Source organism: Aythya fuligula, chromosome 2 (genome assembly GCF_009819795.1).
Source record: "Aythya fuligula isolate bAytFul2 chromosome 2, bAytFul2.pri, whole genome shotgun sequence".
NCBI lineage: Eukaryota > Metazoa > Chordata > Aves > Anseriformes > Anatidae > Aythya > Aythya fuligula.
The window spans coordinates 21,548,624-21,573,492 of record NC_045560.1 but is presented as its reverse complement, the minus strand read 5'-3'; the positions used below and the strand labels follow the sequence as shown (position 1 = coordinate 21,573,492).

The 24,869-nt window shown below is 36.6% G+C and overlaps 1 protein-coding gene across 2 annotated transcripts in view; it reads left to right on the top strand.

Moving 5' to 3' along the window:
* STAM (signal transducing adaptor molecule) overlaps window positions 1–24,211 on the top strand; it is a 32,332-nt gene extending 8,121 nt beyond the window's left edge. The window contains exons 1-14 of one of the 2 annotated variants that reach the window (XM_032181369.1): window positions 2,042–2,240; window positions 2,650–2,734; window positions 10,110–10,185; window positions 10,280–10,375; window positions 10,903–11,049; window positions 11,325–11,415; window positions 13,273–13,465; window positions 13,764–13,858; window positions 15,104–15,192; window positions 16,834–16,921; window positions 18,674–18,728; window positions 19,068–19,221; window positions 21,161–21,336; window positions 22,144–24,211. In XM_032181369.1, coding sequence (XP_032037260.1) covers window positions 2,667–2,734; window positions 10,110–10,185; window positions 10,280–10,375; window positions 10,903–11,049; window positions 11,325–11,415; window positions 13,273–13,465; window positions 13,764–13,858; window positions 15,104–15,192; window positions 16,834–16,921; window positions 18,674–18,728; window positions 19,068–19,221; window positions 21,161–21,336; window positions 22,144–22,393 — 1,578 coding nt within the window. In that variant the 5' untranslated portion in view covers window positions 2,042–2,240; window positions 2,650–2,666 and the 3' untranslated portion in view covers window positions 22,394–24,211. Of the gene's footprint in view, window positions 1–2,041; window positions 2,241–2,649; window positions 2,735–10,109; window positions 10,186–10,279; window positions 10,376–10,902; window positions 11,050–11,324; window positions 11,416–13,272; window positions 13,466–13,763; window positions 13,859–15,103; window positions 15,193–16,833; window positions 16,922–18,673; window positions 18,729–19,067; window positions 19,222–21,160; window positions 21,337–22,143 lie in introns of those variants that run through there. The other variant, XM_032181368.1, reaches the window with a different exon arrangement.
* Window positions 24,212–24,869: the final 658 nt, after the last annotated feature.

Below are 24,869 nucleotides of genomic sequence, written 5' to 3'. Positions count from 1 at the left end.
TGTAGGTCCTAAAGGAACTGGTGGATGTAGCTGTTAAGCCACTGCCCATCATATTGGAGAAGTCGTGGCAGTCTGGTGAAGTTCCCACTGACTGGAAGAGGGGAAGCGTAATCCCCATTTTCAAAAAGGGGAAAAAAGGGGGACCTGGGGAACTCCAGGCCAGTCAGTCTCACCTCTGTGCCCAGCAAGATCATGGAACAGATCCTCCTAGAAGCTTTGCTAAGGCACATGGAAAACAAGGAGGGGACTGGTGACAGCCAACACGGCTTCACTAAGGGCAGACCATGCCTGACAGATCTGGTGGCCTTCTGCGATGGGGTTACAGCACTGGCGGATAGGGGAAGGGAGACTGACATCATCTACCTGGACTTGTGCAAAGCATTTGACACTGTCCCACGTGATATCCTTGTCTCTAAGTTGGAGAGATGTGGACTTGATGGGTGGACCGCTTGGTGGGCAAGGAATTGGCTGGGTGGTTGCATTCAAACAATTACAGTCAGTGGCTCGATGCCCAGGTGGAGGTCAGTAATGAGTGGTGTTTCTCAGGGGTTGGGACTGGGACCAGCGCTGTACAGCATCTTTGTCAGTGTGGTGGACAGTGGGATCGACTGCACCCTCAGCACGTTTGCCAATGGCACCAAGCTGTGTGGTGGGGTTGACACGCAGGAGGGAAGGGATGGCATCCAGAGGGAGCTGGGCAGGCCTGAGAGGTGGGCCTGTGCGAACCTCATGGGGTTCAACAAGGCCAAGTGCAAGGCTCTGCACCTGGGCTGGGGCAATCCCCGGCTCAAATACAGGCTGGGTGGAGAATGGATTGAGAGCAGCCCTGAGGAGAAGGACCTGGGGGTGTTGGTTGATGAGAAGCTCAACGTGAGCTGGCAATGTGTGCTTGCAGCCCAGAAAGCCAACTGTGTCCTGGGCTGCATCAGAAGCAGTGTGGCCAGGGAGAGGGAGGGGATTCTGCCCCTCTGCTCTGCTCTTGTGAGACCCCACCTGGAGCCCTGCATTCAGCTCTCATGCCCCAGCACAAGAAAGGCATGGAGCTGTTGGAGTGAGTCCAGAAGAAGCCATGAGGATTATCAAGAGGCTGGAGCACCTCTCTGGTGAAGACAGGCTGAGGGAGCTGGGGGTGTTCAGCCTGTGGAATAGAAGGCTCCAGGGAGACCTTACAGCATCCATTTCTTTACATCTTAGTTTGCCACGCTGATTCTCTCTGATGTTGTGAAGAAAGATGAATTACATTAATCTTCATAACAGACAGTACTTCTGGCAACAAGGAAAGAGCCCCAAATTTCAGTTCCATGGGATTTCTCAGCCCTCTGACTGTTGAAGGATGCCCTGGCTGAAGGACAGCATGGGGCAGGGGTGAACTGTGTGGGTGTGCGAGGCTGCACGTGAGCTCTAAGCCTGGCTGCACGTTAGGGCTCTGCAGGGCGCTGTGTAGACACACTTTGAATGGAGCTGGTCCAGCTCCAGCAAAACTGGCAACGAACTTCAACAGGGGAATCCTGGAACTAAACTGCCTCCGTGCGGTTTGTCTAGCTTGGCTCCGGACTGTGCTGACCAGCTGTCTGCAGTCTGTTTTTCTCCTCGGCTTTATTTAGTATCTCATTTACTTGTATGTTATAAGGTATCCTCAAAACCAGAATTGAAATTCTCAGGTAATGGAACAATGCTCATTGATATAAACGGGGTGCAGCCTCATTGCTCTGTGGTCATGTTTTGGCATTCTTATTTCGCTTGATGTCTGGGTTCCACCATTCTGTCTTCTTTATGACTAAGATTTAAAACCCAAGAATTTCTCTGTTAGTTGTGCTAGCCCTAAGTGTGATTTAGAACATCAGCAGACCAAAAAAAAAAAAGAAGTTGTCAGTTGATCTGCTGGTGTTTCTTAGTGCCATATGTTAGCATGTTGTCTGCTCAGGGTTTTTCTTATTTTTGTTATTTGATTTTTCTTTCTACCTACCCTCTTTATTTCTTAACTTTTCAGCAGGGACTGTTCTTGTCCTGTTCAGAAGGTTTGGAAGAAGGAGTCCCAGTGGCTTCTGTCAAATCAGCTTTAGTTTAGCAGTCTGTAGCTGAAAAGCGAAGGTGGAATATATCACCAAAGCAGAGACGAGAATGGGGAGATAAAAGTTTAGTGACTATTAATGAATTGTTGAAGCCTCCTTATTGAGGAGAAAGGAGAAAATACGTATGAAGCAAATGCAAGACACAGCAACTTAGTGTCTGACAATGGGGTAAATGCTGTTATGTCTGACTCTGCTAACAATGAATTAATACTTGGAGTATTCCTGTCGTATTAAACTTAACATTTCCAAATGCTCACTTCCCTCTCCCACCCCCCAAGTAAATCTGTTGATAGCTGATACCCTTTTGTATATATATTCTGGGTATATATTTATTGTGTGGACAAAATATGTATATTAATTTGCTTATTCATATAACTTTAGGGTTGCAAGCGAGCATTTGAAAAGTAAACAGAATTAGGTATGACAGTTTTAATGTATGAATTTATTAAATATATTAATGCATTTAGCAGTATACAGAGATAATGTTGCAACATCTTTATTGCCAATTTTGTTAAATTGTTATATTTTTAAATATAATAAGAATTGTATTTTGATTTACTTATGCTTTATTTATCAGAGAAAGCAACCAGTGAGATGAACACTGCGGAGGACTGGGGCCTCATTTTAGACATTTGTGATAAAGTTGGACAGTCGCGCACAGGGTAAGTGAGTTCAGAAATTATCTCATAGACTTTAATTTTGTTGTATCAGTCTTTCTTACATTCAGATGAGAGGAATGAAAACTTAGTTATCTTGTAAAGACTTTTGAAACATCTCGGTTTAACTTAATTTAAATCTACTCTGGTAAGTAAGTACTACAAGGAAGAGGAAAACATAGAGATTTTCTGCCCAAATAATTACAGTTCTTCCTTTGGAGATACTAACTGATCTGTTAAAATTAGGAATTACATACAGCAGTTTTTCATTGGTGTAACAGAATAACCAAGCTGATATGTTTTAGCAGTGTCAGTGTAAATCCAGGAGACATCATTAGGGGTTTTCGTGTAGAACCATAATCTGGCTTGGAAGTGACCTCCAGAGGTCATCTAGTCCACCCCCCTGCTTGAAACAAGTCTAATTAGATCAGGTTGCTCTGGACCGTGCCGAGCCTTGAATGCTTCCAGGGACAGAGTTTCCACAACCTATATGGGCAACCCATTTCAGTATTTAACTATCCTCATAGTAAGCAAGTGAATAAATAAACCTGCCATCTGATTGCAATTTTCCTTGTTCCTACTTGTTTGCTGCATCGTGCCCTGTGACCACAGCTCTGAGAAGACTCAGGCTTCATCTTCTCTGTGTTCTCTGTTTAAGGAGTTGAAGAAAGCAATAAGGTCCCCTTTTAGCCTGCCCTTCTCAAAACTAAGCCCAGATCTCCATGTCTCCTTGTACGTGACTCTCCTCTAACTGTCTTGGCAGCACTCCACTGGACTTGCTGTGGCGTGTCAATATCCTCCTTGTGCTGGAGAACCCCAAACCAGGCAAACTCCAGCTGCAGTCTCACAAGTGCTGAACGAGGGGATGGATCTCTTCCCTGGCCTGCTGGCTATGATGTTATACTGTGGCCCAGGATGTGGCTGGTCATCTTTTCAGTCAGGCTGCTCTGCTGACTGCTGTCACCAACTAGGACCTGCCAATCCTTTCCTGTGGAGCTGCTTTCTTGGTGGCAGGCTAGTGCTGCCTACCCCAAATGTAACACCTTGCTTTTGTCTTGCTGAATTTAATGGGCAGACCTCATTTCTCCAGACAGTTTCTCCTTACTAGACAGTAAGGAGACTCTTACTAGACAGTAAGATCCCTGTAGTTAGCCCGCAGCTCTCCAGTGTATTGACTGCTTCTTCCAACTGGTCAGCAAAGTTGCTGAGAGTGCGCTGCCTCCCATTATCTAGGTCATTAGAGCAGTACATTTAGCAGTACTGGTCCCAAGAGCTGGAATTTGCACTACTGGTGATAGCTCTTTGATCTTAGCAGTCCAGCCAGCTTTCCGCCCACCTTATCACCCTTCCATCCAACCAATATTTCACCAGTTGAGTGATAAGGAGACTATAAGACAGTGTAGAAGCTTTGCTAGAACCAAAATAGAAAGCATCTGCTGCCCCCTCTTTGTCACAGAAATGAGGCTGTGTTTTTGTTTTGAGAAGCCGTTTTATGACATCAGGGCTTTATTAACTGTTCATTTTGAAAATGTGCTATTGAATGAAACCCACCTTGATACAGGCCATTAATGCTTCCATTATTAATTATTTAATGAACTTTCTCATAGACTTTATGTGTGGCCTCATTTCTTGGACACGAAAAGCTAAAATGTGAGTTGAGATAGCAAATAAAAATACAACACTGAATAAAAACGTGATAGATACACTGAAATATTGTTTTTACGCTGTATTCAGATTTTGGACATGTATTAAATACATCCCCCCCAAGCATTCTCTGAAATAATTCACATAAGGAATGGCATCAAAAAGAGAGTGGTGCCGTTGCTGCTGTTTAGAGAAAGGCTTCTTTCAGGAGGACTCGGACTGCCTTGTAAGACTGTGGGAAACAGTACAGGATGTCAGACAGCAAATTCCCACCTGGGATTTTTGTTCCGAAGGACAGGTTCGAAAATAAGCTTATTCCTTGGGATTAGAGATGGTCTCTAGAGGAGTGTTTATAAATAGCATGGTGTATTGAGACTGCTGTGCTGTTGTGTATCACTCCGGTTAGGATAACAAACAGCTGGTAAGTTATTAATAATGCTGTTAGTCCCTATATGTAAAACTGTATTTCTGCTGTGTGTGTGTTGCTGCTGAGCCTGTAACAATAATATTATTATTGAAGGTTTCAGTACTCTAGTTCATCACTGAAAGCTTTTGCATAGGCAAGATTTAGCCTCACAGTGACTTACCCTGAGCAGTGCTCAAATGTGTTTGGCTGCAAGAGACAGCTGCTTGGGAGTACAGACAAATCTTCTGGCAACATACAGCTAGATGTCTCCACGACAGCTGGAATTTCTGCAGTGATTTTAAAAACAGAACGAAACAACAGTAGTTTTATACTGGCTGTGACTTTAACCTTTGTAATACTTACCCTGCTTGTAATAAGCTGCCAGCTGACTCATTGCTTAACATCAGATTCTGTTAAAACTTGCTGATAGTGTGTTTTCTTTGTTTTGATGGATTATGTCATGCTACAGCAAGGTAAAGCAAGGCAGAATTCCCCATTAAGTTTAAGGCAGATATGCTACACTGTTTGTAACTCTTCTGCAATTTAAGTTCCTATGGCAGGGATACTGGTCATCAGAACTGGCATCTGTTTTAATTTCTTCACCGGTTCTGGTCTGATGCAAACTGTCTGGTCTTGGCAGAAGTTTAGAGTATGTAGCCTCTATTTTATGGATTTTCTTTTGTACTAGTCTTTAAATTGCATGCCCTGCAACACTGTAGATAGAAATCACCTTATACCAAAAGCCAAAATAGACTAGAAGGATTGTATTATTTATTAAGTGGCATTTTTTGTTGCATAGTGTTATCTGGCACATTGTCCCAGACAATGCTAACAATTTGTTTTCATCCAAGGTAGTTGCTGGATACCTGTTGTGCTGCAAAGAAGTTTCATTTTCTCCTAAGATAAATTAGTTACAGTCCAGTAACAGAATGGCTAACTGCATGCATACAATTGTGCTACTGTTACTTTTTATATTGCCATACCTTGGGTACAGCAAATCACAAATAGCAACCACTTTTATCTTTCTTCCCTTAATTCAACCAAAAAAAAAAATAATACTGCTTTAGCAAGTTAGAACCCCTCCACAGCTCCCTCTTTTTAATTGGAATTAACTTGATACTTTCTGCATGTTTTGTGTATCAGGTTCTTACAGTGATCTAGAATTTGTCTCACTTGGAGTCAATCAAAACAGCTTTTTAAATCTCTGATATATATATATATCAGAGATATATATAATAAATAAATAAATATATATATATATAATAAATATATATATATATATAATAAATATATACATATATATATATATGTATATATTTATTTTTTTTAGTAAGTTGTCCAGTTCTGCAGTTGCATATTGCATTTTTGTGTTACGTTTTTTAGGAACATTGGTAGTATCCAAAATGGTTCAGTGAGCAAGCTGCCTTTTCAACATGAAAAGATGATTAAAACACAGTGTTTTTGGAAAATTGTTTATTTTAGAACTGTTGATTGTGTTTGACTTGCATTTTAAATCAACTCACTACAGGAAAGTTATACATTCTGCATATTGTTGGCTTGCAATCAAAGTGCTTACACAACTTAATCTATAGTTTATCAGCTCCTAGTAAAATAATGTTATGACACTGGAATTACTCATTAAACAGAAAGAAAAGGAAACTTAAAAAATGTAATATGTTTTAGTTTGAGGTGCACCCGTCTTGCTTGCTCTCTGTTAATTCCTCAGTGAGTTTTAGTTCATTGCTAACTAGTTCTTGAGTCCAAATCTGTTTGCATTTGGCCTTGAGAAGTTTGTACCTTTTGTTTTGACTTAATGAGACATATCAGTACTTATGTTTGAAACTATAACTACTGCAGTTTTTCTCTAGGAATGGTAGTTAATAACAATGAGGCAATGGAAAAAATAGGAAGTTGGTGACTGGGTGAAGATAGCAATGGTTAAGAAAATAGAAACATTTTGCAGTGCTGTCTGTTCATCGAGAGGGATTTGGGTATTGAAAACCTGTCATTCAGAAATGGCTTCTCTGTGTTGCTACTTGTTTAACTTTGTCCTGAGTCCTTATGGCTTAATCACTGCCTCTGTGAGTCTGTGTTCTGGTTAGCTCGTTATCCTTTTGTTGTTTCCATGCCTGTTTGTACAAGAGAAAACAGTAAAATTGCATGCTTGATAGTCTTCTAAACCAGTTCTTATCTTTTTTCCTACCCCCTCAAGTTACCCAATGTAAGTAGCATTTTACGTAGTCATCCCTAGTCATCCAGTGTATGTGTCATACAGAAACCAGGAAGCTCTTGGACTAGCTTGTTTCTCATGGAGCAAGGAGGAAAATGGAGACACGTGGTGTGGTGGTTCTACCTTGCTGAGTAGCTGAGCTCCACCACAACTGATCTCACTCCTCAAAGGGAATGGGGGAGAAAATTTGATGGAAAGGGTTCAGGGATTGAGATAAGGACAGCGAGATCACTCAACAGTTATCATCGTGGGCAGAACAGACTCAGCATTAAAGAAATGTATTGCCTATTACTAACAAGCTAGAGCAGCGAAAAACTAAATACAAACTAAAAACATCTTCGCCCCAACCACCCTCTTCCACCTCCTTCCCCTGAGCAGCGCAGGGGAACAGGGAATGTGGTCAGTCCAAAAATCTTTGCGGATGTATTTGTAAGTTTTTATGAATTAATGAGAAAGGTGTTTTTTTTTTTTATATATATATATTTTGAAGTTGTATTTGACATATATGAAAGATCATTTGATTTTGAAGATTTCCTGTTACTTTATTAGTTTTCAGAAGGAGTTACCGTAACAAAATCATTGTAGACTAATGGTCCTGGTCCTGGACTACTAAGCTCCTGAACATGTAGCCTACTTTTATAAATACTGGCTTAGCAATTAATGTCCATTGTTCATGATTTTTGTTGCTTGCAGTTCTAACACATTGTTTATCCTACTCATAAATGAACGCAGTTATTTATATAATAATGTATACATTAAAAACACAGTTATTTCTGAAAGTTTTATCATGTATTCTTTCTCAGGTAAAATGAACATAGCAGAAGTCTCAGATAATTAATAGGTAATGGACAGTACTTATCTTACAGCCTTCATTTGCAGTAATAATTGGTTGTATGAAGGTATACACTGAGTAATATGTAGTCTTTCAATGTGACAGCATTTTCTATAATTAGTACTACTGAACATGAGAGAGACACTTCTGTAAAATGTAGACACTGCCAAATATAGTATAGCCAAGCAGTGGTGTAACTTATACCTGAGTTTCATATTAGTTCTTGGATATCAATTCAATAGAACTGACTTTGCTTCCAAGAAAAAAAAAAAAAACACAAAAACACAAAGTTGCTATAAATGCTCAGAAAAACATAAAATCTCTTACTTTTAAATATACCCTTCTCTTTTTCTATTTCCCTACTGTTGCCTATTTCAAGGCTATCTTTTTAGGGCTATTCAATAGGTAATACTTGTATGCTCATGGTAATTATACCCTACACTTGCTCAGCCTTCTACCATCTCCAGAGACAAAATAACTGAGACACACACGGATTTAAATACATTAAACTGTCTGAAAATCCCATTCAAATTGTTAAATTTCCTTTTCCCTTTATGTCTATTTAGGATGACAAAAGTAAAACATGAATTCTATATTTATCTGCTTTAAAACTTTTGTGCAGTTTGTCTAACACTTCCCCCCCCCCCCCCCCCCCCCCCCACTTGTTTATTTGCTATGTATTTTCTTTATAAATGTTATCCTGTAGATTAAAGCGGACTCTGAGGAGCATAGCGGTGGTAATTAAAAACAATGCAGGAAGGGCGTGTTGGTAATCAGTATGTAAGCAAATATTCTTAGATACGTGTGTGGAATATGGAGGAGGAGTAGATCTTAAGGGAACGTATGTGGAGGTAATTATCACCCTAATTCGTTAAATAAATATTAATTGCATAAGGTGATTGTATATCTACTAAAAGGGATAGAATATTCAGACTAATTTTTAAGTATGGACTGGGATGAATTGAAAGTGAAGCTAAGCTTACCGAGCACTTTTCTTGAAGGTGATTGATGAGCATGACACAAGTTAAATGTAGGAAACTGCTCTCTGCTTAACTTCAGTTACTAATAAAAATTATATTGTGACATTAAAACATTGAATATCCGAGGAGGCTTCTACAGCACTTAAGTCTTAATTTCAGCTTTTTTGCTTATGAAGTTTTACGTGTTAGTGACTAACGCTGACAGTTATGATATTGTATATGTATTTCCAGAGAAGATTTTACATTGATTTAGGCTTACAAGACTGATGTAAGTAGAGATTGTAACCTAACTTTAAAAAGTCAGATTTTTTTCATTGTGATTTGAATGGACACATGGGAATTAGAGAGATGTTAAATGAGGGAGAAAAGGAAGGGATTTACAGTACAAAAACTTGGTTATGTTCATGTAAAAGTGACAACTTCTGCCCTGCTCCTTCTTAAGTGAAATGCAAGCATTCCTTTCTTGAGCTGTATTGTCATCAATGGGGTATGAGTTCTGAATCCTTGCAGCAAGTGTTCAGTGTCCTTGGGCACTTTGTAGAGCTCACTTGGAGAAGGGGGAAGTAACACAGAGTTCTGATATCTGAAGGAGTTCAATGTGTTTGTTGTGTGAGAAGGTTGGAGTGGGAAAAGAGAGTAACCCATACAGGGAAAGACACTCTGGGGAGCAGGTAGGAGAGAAGCACAAGAAATCATGTGGTGGTTGAAGTGATGACTGTAAATTCACTTGCATGTCTTAGATGCTGAAAGATTTTGTTTTGATACCAGATTATTTAAGAGATCTGTGTTAAAAAGAAATTAAAGCAACAATATGAATTTGATGTAGCAAAAAAGTATTTTCATTAAAATCCTGTTATGGAGTTTTGAAATACATTGCAATCATATACAAATATTTTATATAATGATTTCTCTGATAAGAGTTTTTCTTAGAGTGAAAAAGAAGTATTTAATGAAGGTGTACAGACTACAGAGAGCTACAGTACTCTAATTGTCAGGAATTTTATGCATTTCTGCAGTACTTACTGTAATTCTCTCCAACTAAAAAAAGGATATGTAGCTTATTGAGAGGTTTTGATAACTAAGACTAGCAATCATACAGATAAAAATGGCTAGAACAGCTAATGGTGTTGATTTTTTTTTTTTTTTTTAATTGAATGTTGCACTTTAAAGCTACTAAATAATTTACTGTTTGTATTCAGGAGAGCTTGCACTCTGTTGGTGTTGTCATATGTGCAGTAGGAAATGTTCATTGCAGTACATTATTTTAAAGCTGTCTTGTGTTTCTTTAGGCCTAAGGATTGTCTCCGTTCTATTATGAAGAGAGTGAACCATAAAGATCCCCATGTTGCTATGCAGGCGTTAACAGTAGGTTACTTTTTAATGTAGTCTTTTTCCTTCCTAGAAAGCTATATTGCAAAAACTCTTATCTGACTTTTCTATCTGATCCTTCTTTCTTTAGCTTCTAGGAGCATGTGTATCAAACTGTGGTAAAATCTTTCATTTAGAAGTCTGTTCAAGAGATTTTGCCAGTGAAGTCAGCAATGTATTGAATAAGGTAATGTATTGCATTGATTTATATGTTTCGTATAAAAGCTAAATCAGAGAGTTGGGGTAACCTGAAATTGGAGTGGAATCTACTTCTGCAAGATTGGAAATTTTGGGAGGGGATACAAAGGAGAAGGGGGGGATTTGGGCAGAAGGATACAAGATGACTGTGAAGACTGTGAGAAAAAGCTTCCGGAATATCACTTCACAATACTGAGACTTACGTATTCTGTTCACGTGGGTAGTGGGACTACTTTATAAGTATACAAATGGACATAACACAGGACCTTCTATAACCGTATTTTACTCTGTTTTGGGGCTAGTCCTTATTGTTTAAGTGATATTCGTGAAGGCCATCAAACACAGTACTGAAAAGGGTGCTTAAAGGGTGTCCCTTTTCTAATAAGAACATCACTTAGTAATATATGTGACTTTAAAGTGTCTATACAGTTTATGTTGACAACAATATGAAATTACATGAAATTTAAGAATTAAGAATAGATTCCTACATTATTTAACTAGCTTGTTTTTCTGCAGGGTCATCCAAAAGTTTGTGAAAAGCTGAAAGCCCTTATGGTGGAATGGACTGATGAATTCAAGAATGACCCGCAGCTTAGTTTAATATCTGCTATGATAAAAAATCTTAAAGAGCAAGGAGTTACCTTCCCAGCTATTGGTTCACAGGTACAATACGTTTTGTGGTGGTTCTTAAAAGGAATGAAAAATTCTTTTTATCCTCAGTTCTGTATTTTAAAATTTGTAATCTTGAATTCTATAATGCATTTAGCAAACAAAACAAAATCTTTCTTTTCTAAATAAAACATTCATATGTGAGTTGAACTGCCCTGTTTTCCTTTTATTTTTATATTGCAGATGAATACAAATCAAAACGGTGAACTTACTGCATTGTCACAGTTTTTCAATTAATTTACTTTTACATTTTTATTTTTTTTGGTTAGGCTGCTGAACAGGCAAAAGCAAGTCCAGCACTAGTTGCCAAAGATCCTGGTGCAGTAGCTAACAAAAAGGAAGAGGAGGATTTAGCTAAAGGTGAGTACGTTTACTTGCTGACCCAAATAATTTGTTGGTAAGTATCTAGTGAGGCAGGAACTTTGCTTCCTTCCTCACTGTGTGCAGTGTATTTATGGATTGTAGATATGATTTCTATTCCTTCCTTTCTGGAGGGTTAGAGATCAAAACTTATTCTATGTATAAAACAAAATTGAATAATGCCAGATTTTCTTAACCCTTGCCAGACTAAAACAACGTAAAAATCTGTAAAACCTTGTGTTAAGAATGTTTTCCATAATGTAAATGTTTGATACAAGTTCTGCACTTGAATTTTCCCTCTCTCAGGGGCCAATGAAGCATATTCACTTGCAATTTAAACATTTGATTGAAGCAGACCATGAGGATTATAGTATAAGTGGTATGCGAAGTTGGATTCAGTAGGTTGGGTGTGCTACTTTAAACTTTGTATTTCTTTGAATAATGCTTCCTTAATGTACTTAACATGACTTTAAGCCTTTGACTGCTGTAAGCAGACTGTTAAATGTCTCAGTGCAGTCCCAGTAAACAAAGCTAGGATGTGTTTTATTTATTTATTTATTTACTGTTGTACCAAGGTATATTTAAAGATAATTTAATGATCCTATACCGTGTGCAAAGAGTTATTCTTAGACTAGACTGATCCGTATGGCTTACAGAGTGTTCAGATTTCAGCAACATAAAGGCATCAATTAGACCTTGTATGTAGTATGGCTTTTGGCTTAAAGTTAATGACTCTTCATTATATGAATGAAGACCTTGTGCTAGTAGATGGTGGATATTTGCAGTTTCTCATCTTTGATAGAAAAATTCTTCATTTAGCTATTGTCTAATATAACTTTGACCTATTTAAATCACCATTAGCCCATCTGTAAATGTTACTTGTGGCTTCTTCAGTAGTTGATCCACCAAGGTCTGGTTTTCAAGGGTTTTCTGTCTCAAGGTTCAGATTCTGCATGGGTTCTTTAACGTTTGTCCAATTCTTTTGTGTCTCAGTCTGTCCCATTTTATACATGGTCATCTATTTACAAATTTGGAGGAGTTTATTATGACCGAAACCTTTCTGCTTAGTGAAGTTTAGTTGACAATGATAAAGCAATTTATAAAATTATTCCAGGAGAGATAGGGAGAGAAAAAAGGATAGACAAGCAAAAGGCTTTCTATAAATTATGATTTAAGGACAGACTTTTTTTACAGTTAGGGTGATTGAGCACTGGTGTAGGTTGCAGAGAGGTGGTAGTCTCCTTTCTTGAAAATATTCAAAAGCCATCTGGACGTGGTCCTGGACAGCTGGCCCTAAATGACCCTGCTTGAATGGGGATTTGGAACAAATGACCTCCAACCTTAATTTTCAACCTTAATTAATCTGTGTGATTGTCTGATTTAGGCTAAAGCCTACTGATCTAAAAGACAAATAGTGTGCAGCTAAACAGCTGTATCTTTTTAGCATTTTAAGCAGTCTGGAAGAGTTGAACCTCGTGTATGCTAGTTAGAATGTAGATCTGCATATCTGTTTAAGACGCTAACAGTAATAGTAATAATAATAAATGGATCACTTCACTGAGTTATCCTGATTGTGCTTAAGTACTACTCATTCCTCCTGTCCATGTTGAAAGTCTCAGTAACTAGGAGTGGAATTATGCTCCATAGTTGTAAAACGTCTTTTCATCTTTTTACTGTTATTTATAAATGAAAGTCAGAAGTTGGTTATGATGCAAAAAAATGGAATTATACTACAAGTTTTCATAGAGATAAATTTTCAAATCATTCAACGCATTTATAAAGCAAATGTTCATCTGGATAACTTTTTCAGATTAAGAACTTTTCATAACCTATCTGAATAACTTTTTTTTTTTGTAGCTATTGAATTGTCACTAAAAGAACAAAGGCAACAGCAAACAACACTTTCCAGCTTGTATCCAAGCACCTCAAGTCTTTTAACAAATCACAAACATGAGGGCCGAAAGGTTCGTGCAATCTATGATTTTGAGGCTGCTGAAGACAACGAATTAACCTTTAAAGCTGGAGAACTTATAACTATCCTCGATGACAGGTACCTTGTACAGAATGCTTTCTAGAAGTGGTTTAGACTCTAATAATCGATCAGGAATAATGGTGTCTGGTATGTAGAAGCATATCGGAATACCATTGCAGTTAAATACGTTTATACGTTAAATATTTTATCTCTGATTTTTGACACAGAAATGTAATGGTATAAAGATTAATATATAAAGATTTCTGCATATATGCAAATTGTGTTTATGTACAAGTAATAAAAATGCCTTGTACAGTGCAATTCTTGGAAAAAATTCATGTCAGTATGGGGTTTTAAATATGTATTTATCTTTTAGTGATCCAAACTGGTGGAAGGGTGAAACTCAACAGGGTATAGGATTGTTTCCATCTAATTTTGTAACAGCTGATCTTTCTGCTGAGCCAGAAATGAGTAAGTAACTTTATGTTTACTTATAAGTTATAAGTTAAGCTTTGCCTTGGCTCAAGGGATGCTTCTGTAGTCAGGTATTATCTCTGTGATCCCTGAATGGGAAAGGTTCAATTGCAATTTAATGTAAAGCTTGAAGTAAAACTGAGCCCTTACTGTGCTTTCACAGTCATGTCTCTGTGTGGCAGACCAAGGTTACCTAAGCTGGCATCTCTTGAAAAATAGGATGCTACCTGCTGCTGGCTTTGTCATTAGCTTCCTTGAGACTCATTTAACAATTTCATAGACAGATAGATAAATTTTGTAGGCAACAGCAGCTTTTTTTCCAAACTGTCTTTTTACTTGGTTGCAAAAGTACATATTTAATCAAGGAAAAACTGAAGGTAGGAGACAGAAACAGATTTCCATTGCTCGAATGGTGTAAGAAATCTAAATTATATCAGTATATATGTGGAAGGAATTTTTTGCTGCATATTGATTTATCTCTCTGTATCAACTTATTATCAGTCTAACATACTCTAAGCATGTAATAAAATAATATTAGGCAAAGTTTTAAGACGCTAAATCTAATTTCTGTAAACTGGATGGGTTTGAAAGATGAATTTCTTGTGTTCTCAATATCTGTGTGTCAAGGGTGTGAGCAGGTCAGCAGAATTAGACCCTGTTGGGGTTGTATGTTCTGTATTAAGGCTAATTGGTAAGAGTAGTATATGGCAGCTTTTTTGGTGGGTCCTCTGCAACAGAGGAGTGAGATGCTTTTGCAGACAATATTTGATGGAGAAGGAATAGCAAAACTTGACAATTTTCCATTCTGTATTTTACTTTGGGGAAAAGAAGACTCCAGTTTGTCATGGATGATTTTACCATTTTTATTGTAAGGTTTACTCACTAGCCCTGTTTCTTCCAATCACTCTTAGTCTGCTTTCCTGATGATTTATTATTAGGCAGTGTTATGTAGAGGGAGACTATAATAAAGACATTTAGTTGTTAAAACGTGTGTTTCTATTGACCTTGTGTGAACAGATGTCTTTTTCTAGTGCAATTTATTGATTTATTTCTGAAAATTTCTTGTCTGTGGAGATGCTTTTGTCCTTCAATGGACAAAATAATGTCAACAAAATAATTTTAAAAATTTTCACAGTAGATTTTTCAGATCCAAAGATCTTAGGTAACATGCTAGCTGTGAAACGTTGTCATTGCTTTGTTTATTTCTATTTTATAAAATAAAGATCTGCCTTTACCTTACAGTGAAAACCGAGAAGAAAACAGTGCAGTTCAGTGATGAAGTTCAAGTAGAGACAATAGAACCTGAGCCCGAACCAGTTTATATTGATGAAGTAAGTGTGATACAGCCACTGATTTTTCAACTAGTGGTATGCTTAAACATGCGATGTTTAACCCTTTCAAACTTTACCTCCAAAGTAATCAGTTTGAAATATCAAGAGAGCGTAACCAAAAGAGAAACGGGAAGGAAAAGTTGAACTTTTTTTTTTAAATGAGCATCTACAGTGCTCTAATTTGTTCATTTGCCTTGAAGTTCTCAGGAATTTCTGAAACTGAATTTGGAGGCTGCATTCAATTTAGGGCCCTACTCCACGACTGTTTACCTCCCATCTAGATGCTTGGTGTGGAGTCATGTTTGTTCTAAAGCTGTGCTTTAAAGACCTCAAGACCCCTCAGATGTACCAATTATAAATACTCCCTTAGATTTATCTCTAGTATAACCAGTGCTGTCTTCTCCCGCACTTCCTTCTGTGAAAACTGTGAGCTTTTTGTTGCTCTAAAACGTATCCATTAAGATTCACACAATCTCACCTTGGTGATACTGCAAGGTTCCCAGGAGCTCTCAGCCAAAGCTGTTTTCCCCTGTCCTTTTCTTTTTCCAAGGGTGCTATTGTCATAAGATTTTTTTTTTCCTTTCTCTCTCATGAGCTTCTATATGTTTCTCAACTAGGGTTATTTCATTGTTTTGTGAAATGAAAAAAATGAGTTACTGCCTTCCTAAAATCCTGTATATCTCCTGCCTCATCTGTCCCTTTCTCAGGTAGTCTTCCTCCAGAGAGGTTTTTTTTAGTTTGTAATCTGCAGAAATGACTTATCTCAGGCCTGTGTTGAGGTGCCTTTCAGCTTTGTCTTCTGTGATGAGTTCATGTTAGTTTGCATATAAGCATTTTGTTTTGTTGTTAAACTTCCCATGGAATATTTTTTTAGGAAGTAGTTCATTTGGCTTCTATCCACACTTTCCTGGGGTTGAGGAAGAAAAATCATGTCTTATACTGCCTATGTAACTCTGCCCTGTTAAGACTGTTTGATGCCACTCAGCTAAAAAGTGATTCTTAATCATTTACATGTATTGTTTAGTTAAGCAGTATAATTTACAGCAAGGCATAATTTCTGAAGAGCTTATGAATGTTCATTTTTTTCCCTTGGTATTTTTTTTAAATAGTTTACATTTAACCTTGTTAATCGAGGATGTGAGATTCTGAAGTAAACCATACAACCCCTCCGAACATCATCTTAAAAACTCTTTCCTATGTATTAGTTATGACATTGCTAGTGTGCTGATAGGCATCATGTGTGTACAAAATGTGGGTTGGTTCTTCAGTGAATTTAGTTTTAAGTACCTATTTCTTTACTCAGGGTATTCTGTCAAAACATTTGCACTAATCCCACTAGGTGGTAGTGTTGCATATGTAATAAGCAGAATGGAAAAATGGAAACTGCTCAGGAAATACTGTTTAGAATGACTTCTAAAATTAAAGGGATATACTGCATATTCCACTTGCTGCTACTAATCAATTTTTTATCATTTGGCTTTTCCTTGTTGAAATATCTTCATTTGTTAAAGCTAGTCTAGATGATTTCCCAGTTCCAGGAGACCCAAATGGATGTTGTAAATAGCTGTTTTAAGTTACTGTTCTGAAACTGCTGATTCTTCCCCCACTTCTTCCACACTAATTACACAATTTTTCTTCTAGGATAAAATGGACCAACTTCTGCAGATGTTACAAAGTGCAGATCCATCCGATGACCAACCTGACCTCCCAGAATTGCTTCATCTTGAGGGTAAGAAAATCTCAGTTTTGTTGTTGTTGTTTTGCTTTCCAGTAATTACTTATGTCAAAACGAATTGAAACTACTTCAGCTTGTTTCACATGCTGCAAATATGCCTGAGGAAAGTGCTTAAGCCTTAACTGTCTTTTCACTTCTTGTTTCCCATATCTAAGAGACCAAAATGCAGTATTTTAATTTGAAGAAATTATCCTCTTCTCTCAATTACCTTATATTACATTTTCATTTACTTTTCAAGACCCAGAAATACTTAATTCAATTTTCTCCATTTTTTTTTCCTTCACGGAGTAGCACAGCATAAGTTGAAAAAGCAATGTGAAGAGAATTCCATGAGAAGAATAAAAATATTTCTGTGACTTAGGATGGGTCTGTGGGCCCATCCTAAAGCCACTTGCTTTTCACTTGCATGCATTTTCCTATTAGGATTTTAGAATTAGGGAATACCTTCCAGAGAACTACAAAGACTTGTCCTTTAGACTCAAAGTTATTCAGAATACCTCTTCAAAGAGGCATTATAGGCCATTCTATCTGGGTCAATAGATGCAGCGAAGGTTTTAGAAGGGAACCTTGGAGAAGGAAGTAAAGAAACTACGTGTTATGGAACAGAATATTGGCTTTAATTTACAATCCAGATAGGATCAGACTTTAAGAAAATGGGGGATTCTGAATCTATGTAGAAGTTGAGCAAGAAAAGATGCTTGAGCCTGTAAAGTGTTGGATATCTCCAGTCTTTTCAGAGAATCACAGAATTGTAGGGGTTAGAAAGAACCTCAAGAGATCATTGGGTCCAACCCCCCTGCCAAAGCAGGTCCCCTAGAGCAGGTTACCTTAAATTGGTAAATAATTCATTGCTTGGAGAAGTAGGCACATTTTGCATTCTGAAGTAGGGTTAAGCTGTAGTATCCCATTTTAGCTTTCCTTCCTCTTTATTTTACATGTGACAAAATCAGACTTTCTGTTAGTTAATTGTTGTTTGCTTTGCAGTTACATGAGCCCTATGTCCTTATGCTGGAAGTTGGGGTGAGGAGGTGCACTTTTATTTTAATGTTCTTCCATTCTACTTCTGCTAGGTTTTTCTTTGTGTTGGCTTTTGCATGTAATATCTTAGTGGTTTGAAAAAGCCTTACCTGACAGGATCACCCTCACACAGTTAGGATTCCAGTGAAATCACAATGTGCTGTTAGTTGTTAGTGTCTTTGTTGTGCAGATAATTTGAATAATTTCAGTCTATTTCCCCCTTCATTGTTTTAATAGGCAATTTTTTTGGTAGTAATGTTGATGGAGCACACAATCAAGGTTCCAGTGGCAAATTTTCTTCCTTGAAGAAAGATCACCTTTCAGATTACCTGAACTTTTTTTAATGCAAAATAGTTTCATCATTCTATTTACCTTTTTTATGTGCCACAAGTGTCTACAGCTGATACTGCTTTACACTCCCTGGATGTTAATTTACACTCCCTGGATGTTAAATGTGTTGTTTTGTTCTATTTAAACTGGGATTCTTTCTCTGTGCTATTATTGAAAACTTCAACTGGATCTCATTATTAAATTGTTCATGAAACTGCATCTCTTACTGTAATTCTTTAGCATATAGTTTATAGGACTAATCATAATTTTTCTTTTTAAACATTTTTCTTTATTTTTGCATCTACACATTTCTATCTGATAACTCATTTTAAAGCTATTTTCTGACTTGCTATATAGAAATATTTATTACTCTGATAATATTTTAATGTTCTTTTCTAGCAATGTGCCACCAGATGGGACCCCTCATAGATGAAAAGTTGGAAGATATAGACAGGTAAAACATAGGTGTTTTGACTCAATTAAGACACGTTTTTAGAAATAATAGAGTTGCTACTTAAATATACGCAGCCATTTCTGTCAATACTGGTAAAGAAGACAGGTGTATTTATTAGTATCTTCTCATCTGGGAGGAGGTCTTGAAGGATTATTTTTTTTCAAGGTCGTATAGCATTTTATAGTATTCTACCATTTGACATTATGGCACTTAATGGGCATCGCTTGACAGGCAGTAGGAGAATTTTGATTATCACCCCTTGTGAAAGTTCCTCTCTTTTGTCTGTTCTGTACGGAAGTTATCTAGACTGTAGAATAAGCTATATAATGTATTTTCTAGGAAGCACTCAGAACTCTCAGAGCTCAATGTTAAAGCAATGGAGGCTCTTTCTTTGTATAACAAGTTGATGAATGAGGACCCAATGTATTCCATGTATGCAAAGCTACAAAACCAACAGTATTATATGCCGTCATCTGGCGTTTCTGGCTCTCAGGTACGTATGTAAGCTTTAAGAGCCATTGACGTTATCAAGTATGTACTAGATTAGAGGTGATTTGCTCAAATTTGGCTGAAATGTTTTATTTATTTATTTATTATTATTATTTTTTTTTACAATGTACTTCTGTTTTATTTATTTATTTATTATTATTTTTTTTTTTTTACAATGTACTTCTGTACAGTACTGAAATAAAGTATTGATTTTGTAAGAAAGTGCAAGTTCTATAGTGTGGGGCATGTTGATGGCAAGTAGTTATGTATTTCGTGTTTCTGCCCTGCTGCTGCTGACTCCTCCACCCTAGAAGTTGGAAACCTCTATTTAGGAAAATTCATTGCCTTAACACTTGGTTAAAAATCATCTTGCTCCTTCAGAAATATTCTAAAATGAACTAGCAAATCTTTCTTAGCACAGTATGAAAACAGAATATTGTGTTTTCAGCTGCAAGCTTTAGAGATTTTCTATTTGCTAGTTTTAACAATTCTAGTTCTTTTCTGCTCAGTTTATTTTGATCAAGGAAAAAGTGTGTCCTGTTTTGAGTCACACATAAACAGCTGGAAAGTAGAAACTCACTAGGCCTTTGCATAGTGGGTCAAAGAAAGTACAGAATCAAAGGAGTAAAATTCCTGTTTAAGAATTGTAATTCTTAAATTACAATTACACCTAAAAGTTACACTCCACCCTAAAGTGAGCATTGTCTTTTATTTTGCTTTTAATTCCATAGTCTAATGTATATTTGCTTTATTTCTTCTTTGTAGGAATATGTATTTCAGGTTGTTATTTCAATAGTTTACTTTGTTTTTTAGTAAGTAAAAAAAAAAAAAAACAAATTTCAGCTTATTAATGCTCATGCAGTATTATAAAATCATTGGAGCAGATTTAGTTTTTAGCTTCCTACAAATATGCCCCTGCTTTCAGTGTCTTCTTAAAAAAAATGTATATTTTCCCAGTGTCATTAAGGAAAACATTGTGTACCATGCATATTATACAAGCAATCATGTCACAACTCTTTTAAAGTAATCTCAATATTTTATTAACGGGTATGTTTCTGGGGATTCTCAAAAGGAAAAACTGGATTTTTGGGGTTGAACATGAACCACTATAAAGTCCTGAAAAGTTAGAAGGTCTCCTGCCTTTTCTGGCCTCTAAAATTATTTTGCGATATTGATCTACACTTTTTAAATGTTATAAGAGATTCATGGATCTTAAGATAGAAGGGCTGTATGATGTTAATTTATATGAACTCAATTATGCATGAGACCTGATAATTTCTTCTCTTAATTTTTGTTAAGCCAGATAATTCAGACTGAACAAAAGCATAGGTTTTAGAAATTTAGTCTTCATTTGGAATCTAGTTGAAACATCTACTGGCAAGCTTTCCCTCCAGCTAATTGTAAAACTTCATTTTCAATTGAAACTTTTCTTAAAACCTCTTTTTTCATTCTGCCCCCCTCAAACAATTTCACAATGGCAGTCTCAGGTGTTACAAGAAATTATAGGTTAGCTAAAGGTAGGAAAATGATGTGTGATTCGCCATCCATTTTAACTTTCACTAAGTAGAGCTGTTTTCTGGGCATCAAAAACCTCTGCTTTAGACTGCTATTTATTATACAACATAAGCAGTATTTTCATTCAGAAGAGGAATGAAACTAACTAACATGAATGATAGTAATTGAAATAAAATGAGGAATACAAGTTGTCCAGTGAACTGTCTGACCTTTTTGGTACTAGAGCCTGAGGTTATAAATGCAAATAGTGTCCTTACAAATCCAGTATTTTTTTGTACTGCAGCACCCAATAGAAGACAATCAGTCACTTTTTATTTAAAATACCTGTAATAAAAGTTTTGAGAGACTGTCTTTAAGTTCTTCACCAAAATTAACTACCAAAATTTTATTTTATTTTATTCTTAATATTCTTTTATTTAACTTCCTAGGTTTATCCGGGGCAACCTCAAGGTAATGCATATTTGGTGGCAGGCAGTGCACAGATGGGCCATATTCAAGGCTATAATCTTCCTCCTGAACAGCTCTCCTCCCTCAGCCAAGGCACAGTTACTCCATCTGCCAGCTCGGTACTGCCTGGCCAGCCTGCACAAACGTCTTACACAAAGTAATTTTAAGTTACTTTCCTATTTAAACCTAAATCAATTTAAACATAAAGGACTACATATTTGAAGGAGAAAATTTGTCTTCTAGAAATATAGTTTTAATGACAACTGAAATATATTTAAGTGCAATTACTTCCAGTGGTGCTTTTTTATTGGTGTTGTGTATTTGGTAAAAATTCCTGACAATTTTCAAACATTTCTTTGTGTGTGCATATATATACACATACATGCATATGTACATACATGTGTATATGTAAAATTAGAGAAAATGCTGTATTCATAATTTTCATCATTAAACGTCTATTGAAATTTATTTTAAAAAAGTTATCTGCTGCTCTGTCTAGCTTTGCGTAATTTTTGAGATAGTGTATATTATGTCACACTTGTTTCAAATATTGCAAATTATTCCAAATTTAGGGTGGTCAGACATGCCAAATAAACAGATAAACCAAGTTTCTGCACACTTCACCAAACTTGTTTTGCCGTATGAAACACTTGTTTTTGTTTTTTTTTTCATGACCAGAACAGAAAATGGATGGGGTTCTGTATTGCACATTAGACTGAATCTGTTTTATTTTAGTTTTAAAACTATTAGAAATGTGTTAGGTGTGTTTAAATCTGAGTAGTATGTTTAAATTTTAGTTGGAATATTCACTGGCTACAGCTTTATGTATGCAAGGTGTCCGGAGCCAGGAGGTAGCTTTTCCTGTGTGTGTATATAGAACAGTTAAAGGAACAATAAAAGTTGTCTTGCTGTTCTGTTGGTAATTTTTTTTTTTTTAATTTAAATATTTTATTTTATTTTTCAGTGCAATGGTTGGCTCTGTTGCTGGAAACACTTACTCTAACCAAGCTTCAGTGTACAGTCCACCACCTGCTACTGTTGATGTTGCTGCTTATCAGAATGCTGGAACTAATATGTCCCAGGTGCCAAACTATAACTTAGCTTCTACGTCTCTGCCACAGACAACAGGCAGTCAACAAGCACCTCCACAACAGCCACAGCCTCCGCCACCTCAACAGCCACAGCATACTTATTCACAGAAGGCTCTGCTATAGGATCCAGGACTTCGGATTCCTCATCTCCTTTAACCTCTGCTAAAGGCAGTTGACAATGCTTTGAGTTTCTTCCTTTAATCTCTTAAACTTTGTTTATCCCCAGCTTAATAAGAATCTATCTTGGTGAACAAGTTCAATTTGCACTGACTTTTTAGGATTTTTTTTTAATTTTGCAGAGGAACAGATATATTTAGGACATATAATTCCTTTTAAAATGCCTAAAAATTGGTACAAGATTATTTATGTCTGGTAGAATTGGCTAGTCTGTGAAAGCTCAACACTTGCAAACTGTTGTGGCATACGTGTTATGTACATATAGTGTGTGATTGCAGTAGTGGTCATTTCGTATAGCTATGGTGATCATGTGAATATATTTAACACAATGTTAAAAATAATTTACATTACTATTTTATTTTAATCATGAACTGACAACCATGTTTCATAGTTTTATCTAGTTTTATGACAGATGTGATGTCTTTTTCCAACGCAGGGAAAATGGTAATTCTGCGTATCATACTTACACTCACGAGCTAAGGTCTATATATGAATTTCCAAACTTACTGGATCTAGGTTTCATTACTTCTTGAACTGAACACAAATGTGTCATGACTATTAGATGGCTTTATCTACCAAAGTTAACTAGTAAGTGATCTGGGAGGATAACAGCAAATTATGATTCTGCTTCACATATAACTAAAACTACTATTCAGAGGCTGCTAAACATATCTTGGGACCACACAACAGATCAGGATTTTGCATTTTATCATGAGAAGCACATAATTTATTTTTTCCAATTTTTTTTTTTTTTTTTTTTTTTTTAACGATGAGAACAAGAACTGTATTCTGTATGTGTTGGTAGAGAGTACACCAAAGACAGAGAAATTGAGTTGGAGGAGAAATGACGGAGCTGTAAACTGGAACACACAACATGAATAACACTACTTTATTCAAGTCTTCTTAATTAGAGAATTAATGGAGAATGATGGACTTTTAAATCTCTTTGCTGAACAAACTATCAGGGCTTTATCTCTTGTGGCCTTGCTTAGCAATTTGTTCTGTTTACTGTTCTAACACAAACACTTCTGCCTTAAACATCTGTTAATTTTTCAATTTCCAGTTGTTCTACCACTTGAGTTTATTTAGTAGTATAAGTAGTTTTATGAGGCCTCGTGATTTCATTGACTTTCAGATTACTTTGAATTTTCTTTTGCAGCAACATGCATTAGCCTATTTTAACCCTTGCATTTCTCAGAAACTGAGCCAGGTGGCTCTTCAAGGCATAATATTTTCTTTCTACAGCCAAGGTTCTGCAAAAGGAATACGGTTATGGGAGGCAGAATTCTGATATGCCTGATCAGAGTTTCTTGTACAAAGACTGGTGTTACTTTGCATTTGTATTCAATCTACTAATGCATCCTGATTTCCTCTACCTTTTCTGGTGACTCTAATTCCGGTTAGAGCAAAAGAACTTGTGGCTTCAACATCAAAGCTGTTTGCTCAGTCTTGTTAGTGTGTATGCCAGAAATCGTTCGCTTTTGTGTACTGTATTTTAGTGTGATGCTTCTGGAATTAAATGTTGCCCTTGTAATTATACTGTAAGTTAACCTCAGTTACCTGCTTTGTCTGCCTACAAGCAGTTACCTAACAAGCCTTTGTTTCACTATTTTAATCAACAGTGGTGTGTTCTGCCTGATGATGTTTTCATTTGCATAACTTTGTAGCCAGGGTGGTTACAAAACAGGCCCATACCTGATGTTTCCCAGTTGGTGATGTTCTAGCCAGGACAACTGGTTGTTTTTATTATTGGTATTTTCTTTTTTTTTTTTTTTTTTTTTTCTCCTTTTTCCGGAATTGTTAAGCACCCTCACAAACTGTCAGTACATCAGTACTTGGTGTTACCACAAGAGTCTGTGGAATTTGAAAGAAAATGCTACCAAAAGAAAAATAATTCCAATCCATTCTGTCATAGATGATTTTTAATAGATCAAAGTGATCAGAGGTGGTTTTCTGTAGAAAGCACATACAGTATCATTTAGCTAGTGTCTTCTATATGCTTTAGGTATTCCAAAAGCAGAGAAACAGTCTATAGAAGTGTATAATTTCTACACAAAAATGAAAATAAGTGCTCCATACTTCTTACATCCTGATGCAAGAAGGAGCTTGAAGCATCAAAATAGTCCAGCTGAGTTTGATGACTTGTATTAGTTTTTCACATGTTGTATAATATACAGCAAAAATTCTTTATATTGCTAATTTGTCATTGTTTTAAAAAATTTTCAAGTCTTTTTACCTTAATACAGAAATGCTTGTTCCCGTTTTTTTCTTTTAACACTGAAAACTTACATGTATCTTCATTTTTTCTGCCTTCCAACTTACTGATTTGGGGCATTTATCCATTTCTTAAAGAAATTAAAACCCACTTTTATTTGTGTTCATCATGACCAAAAAACACTTGAAAATGCAATGCCATCTAAAT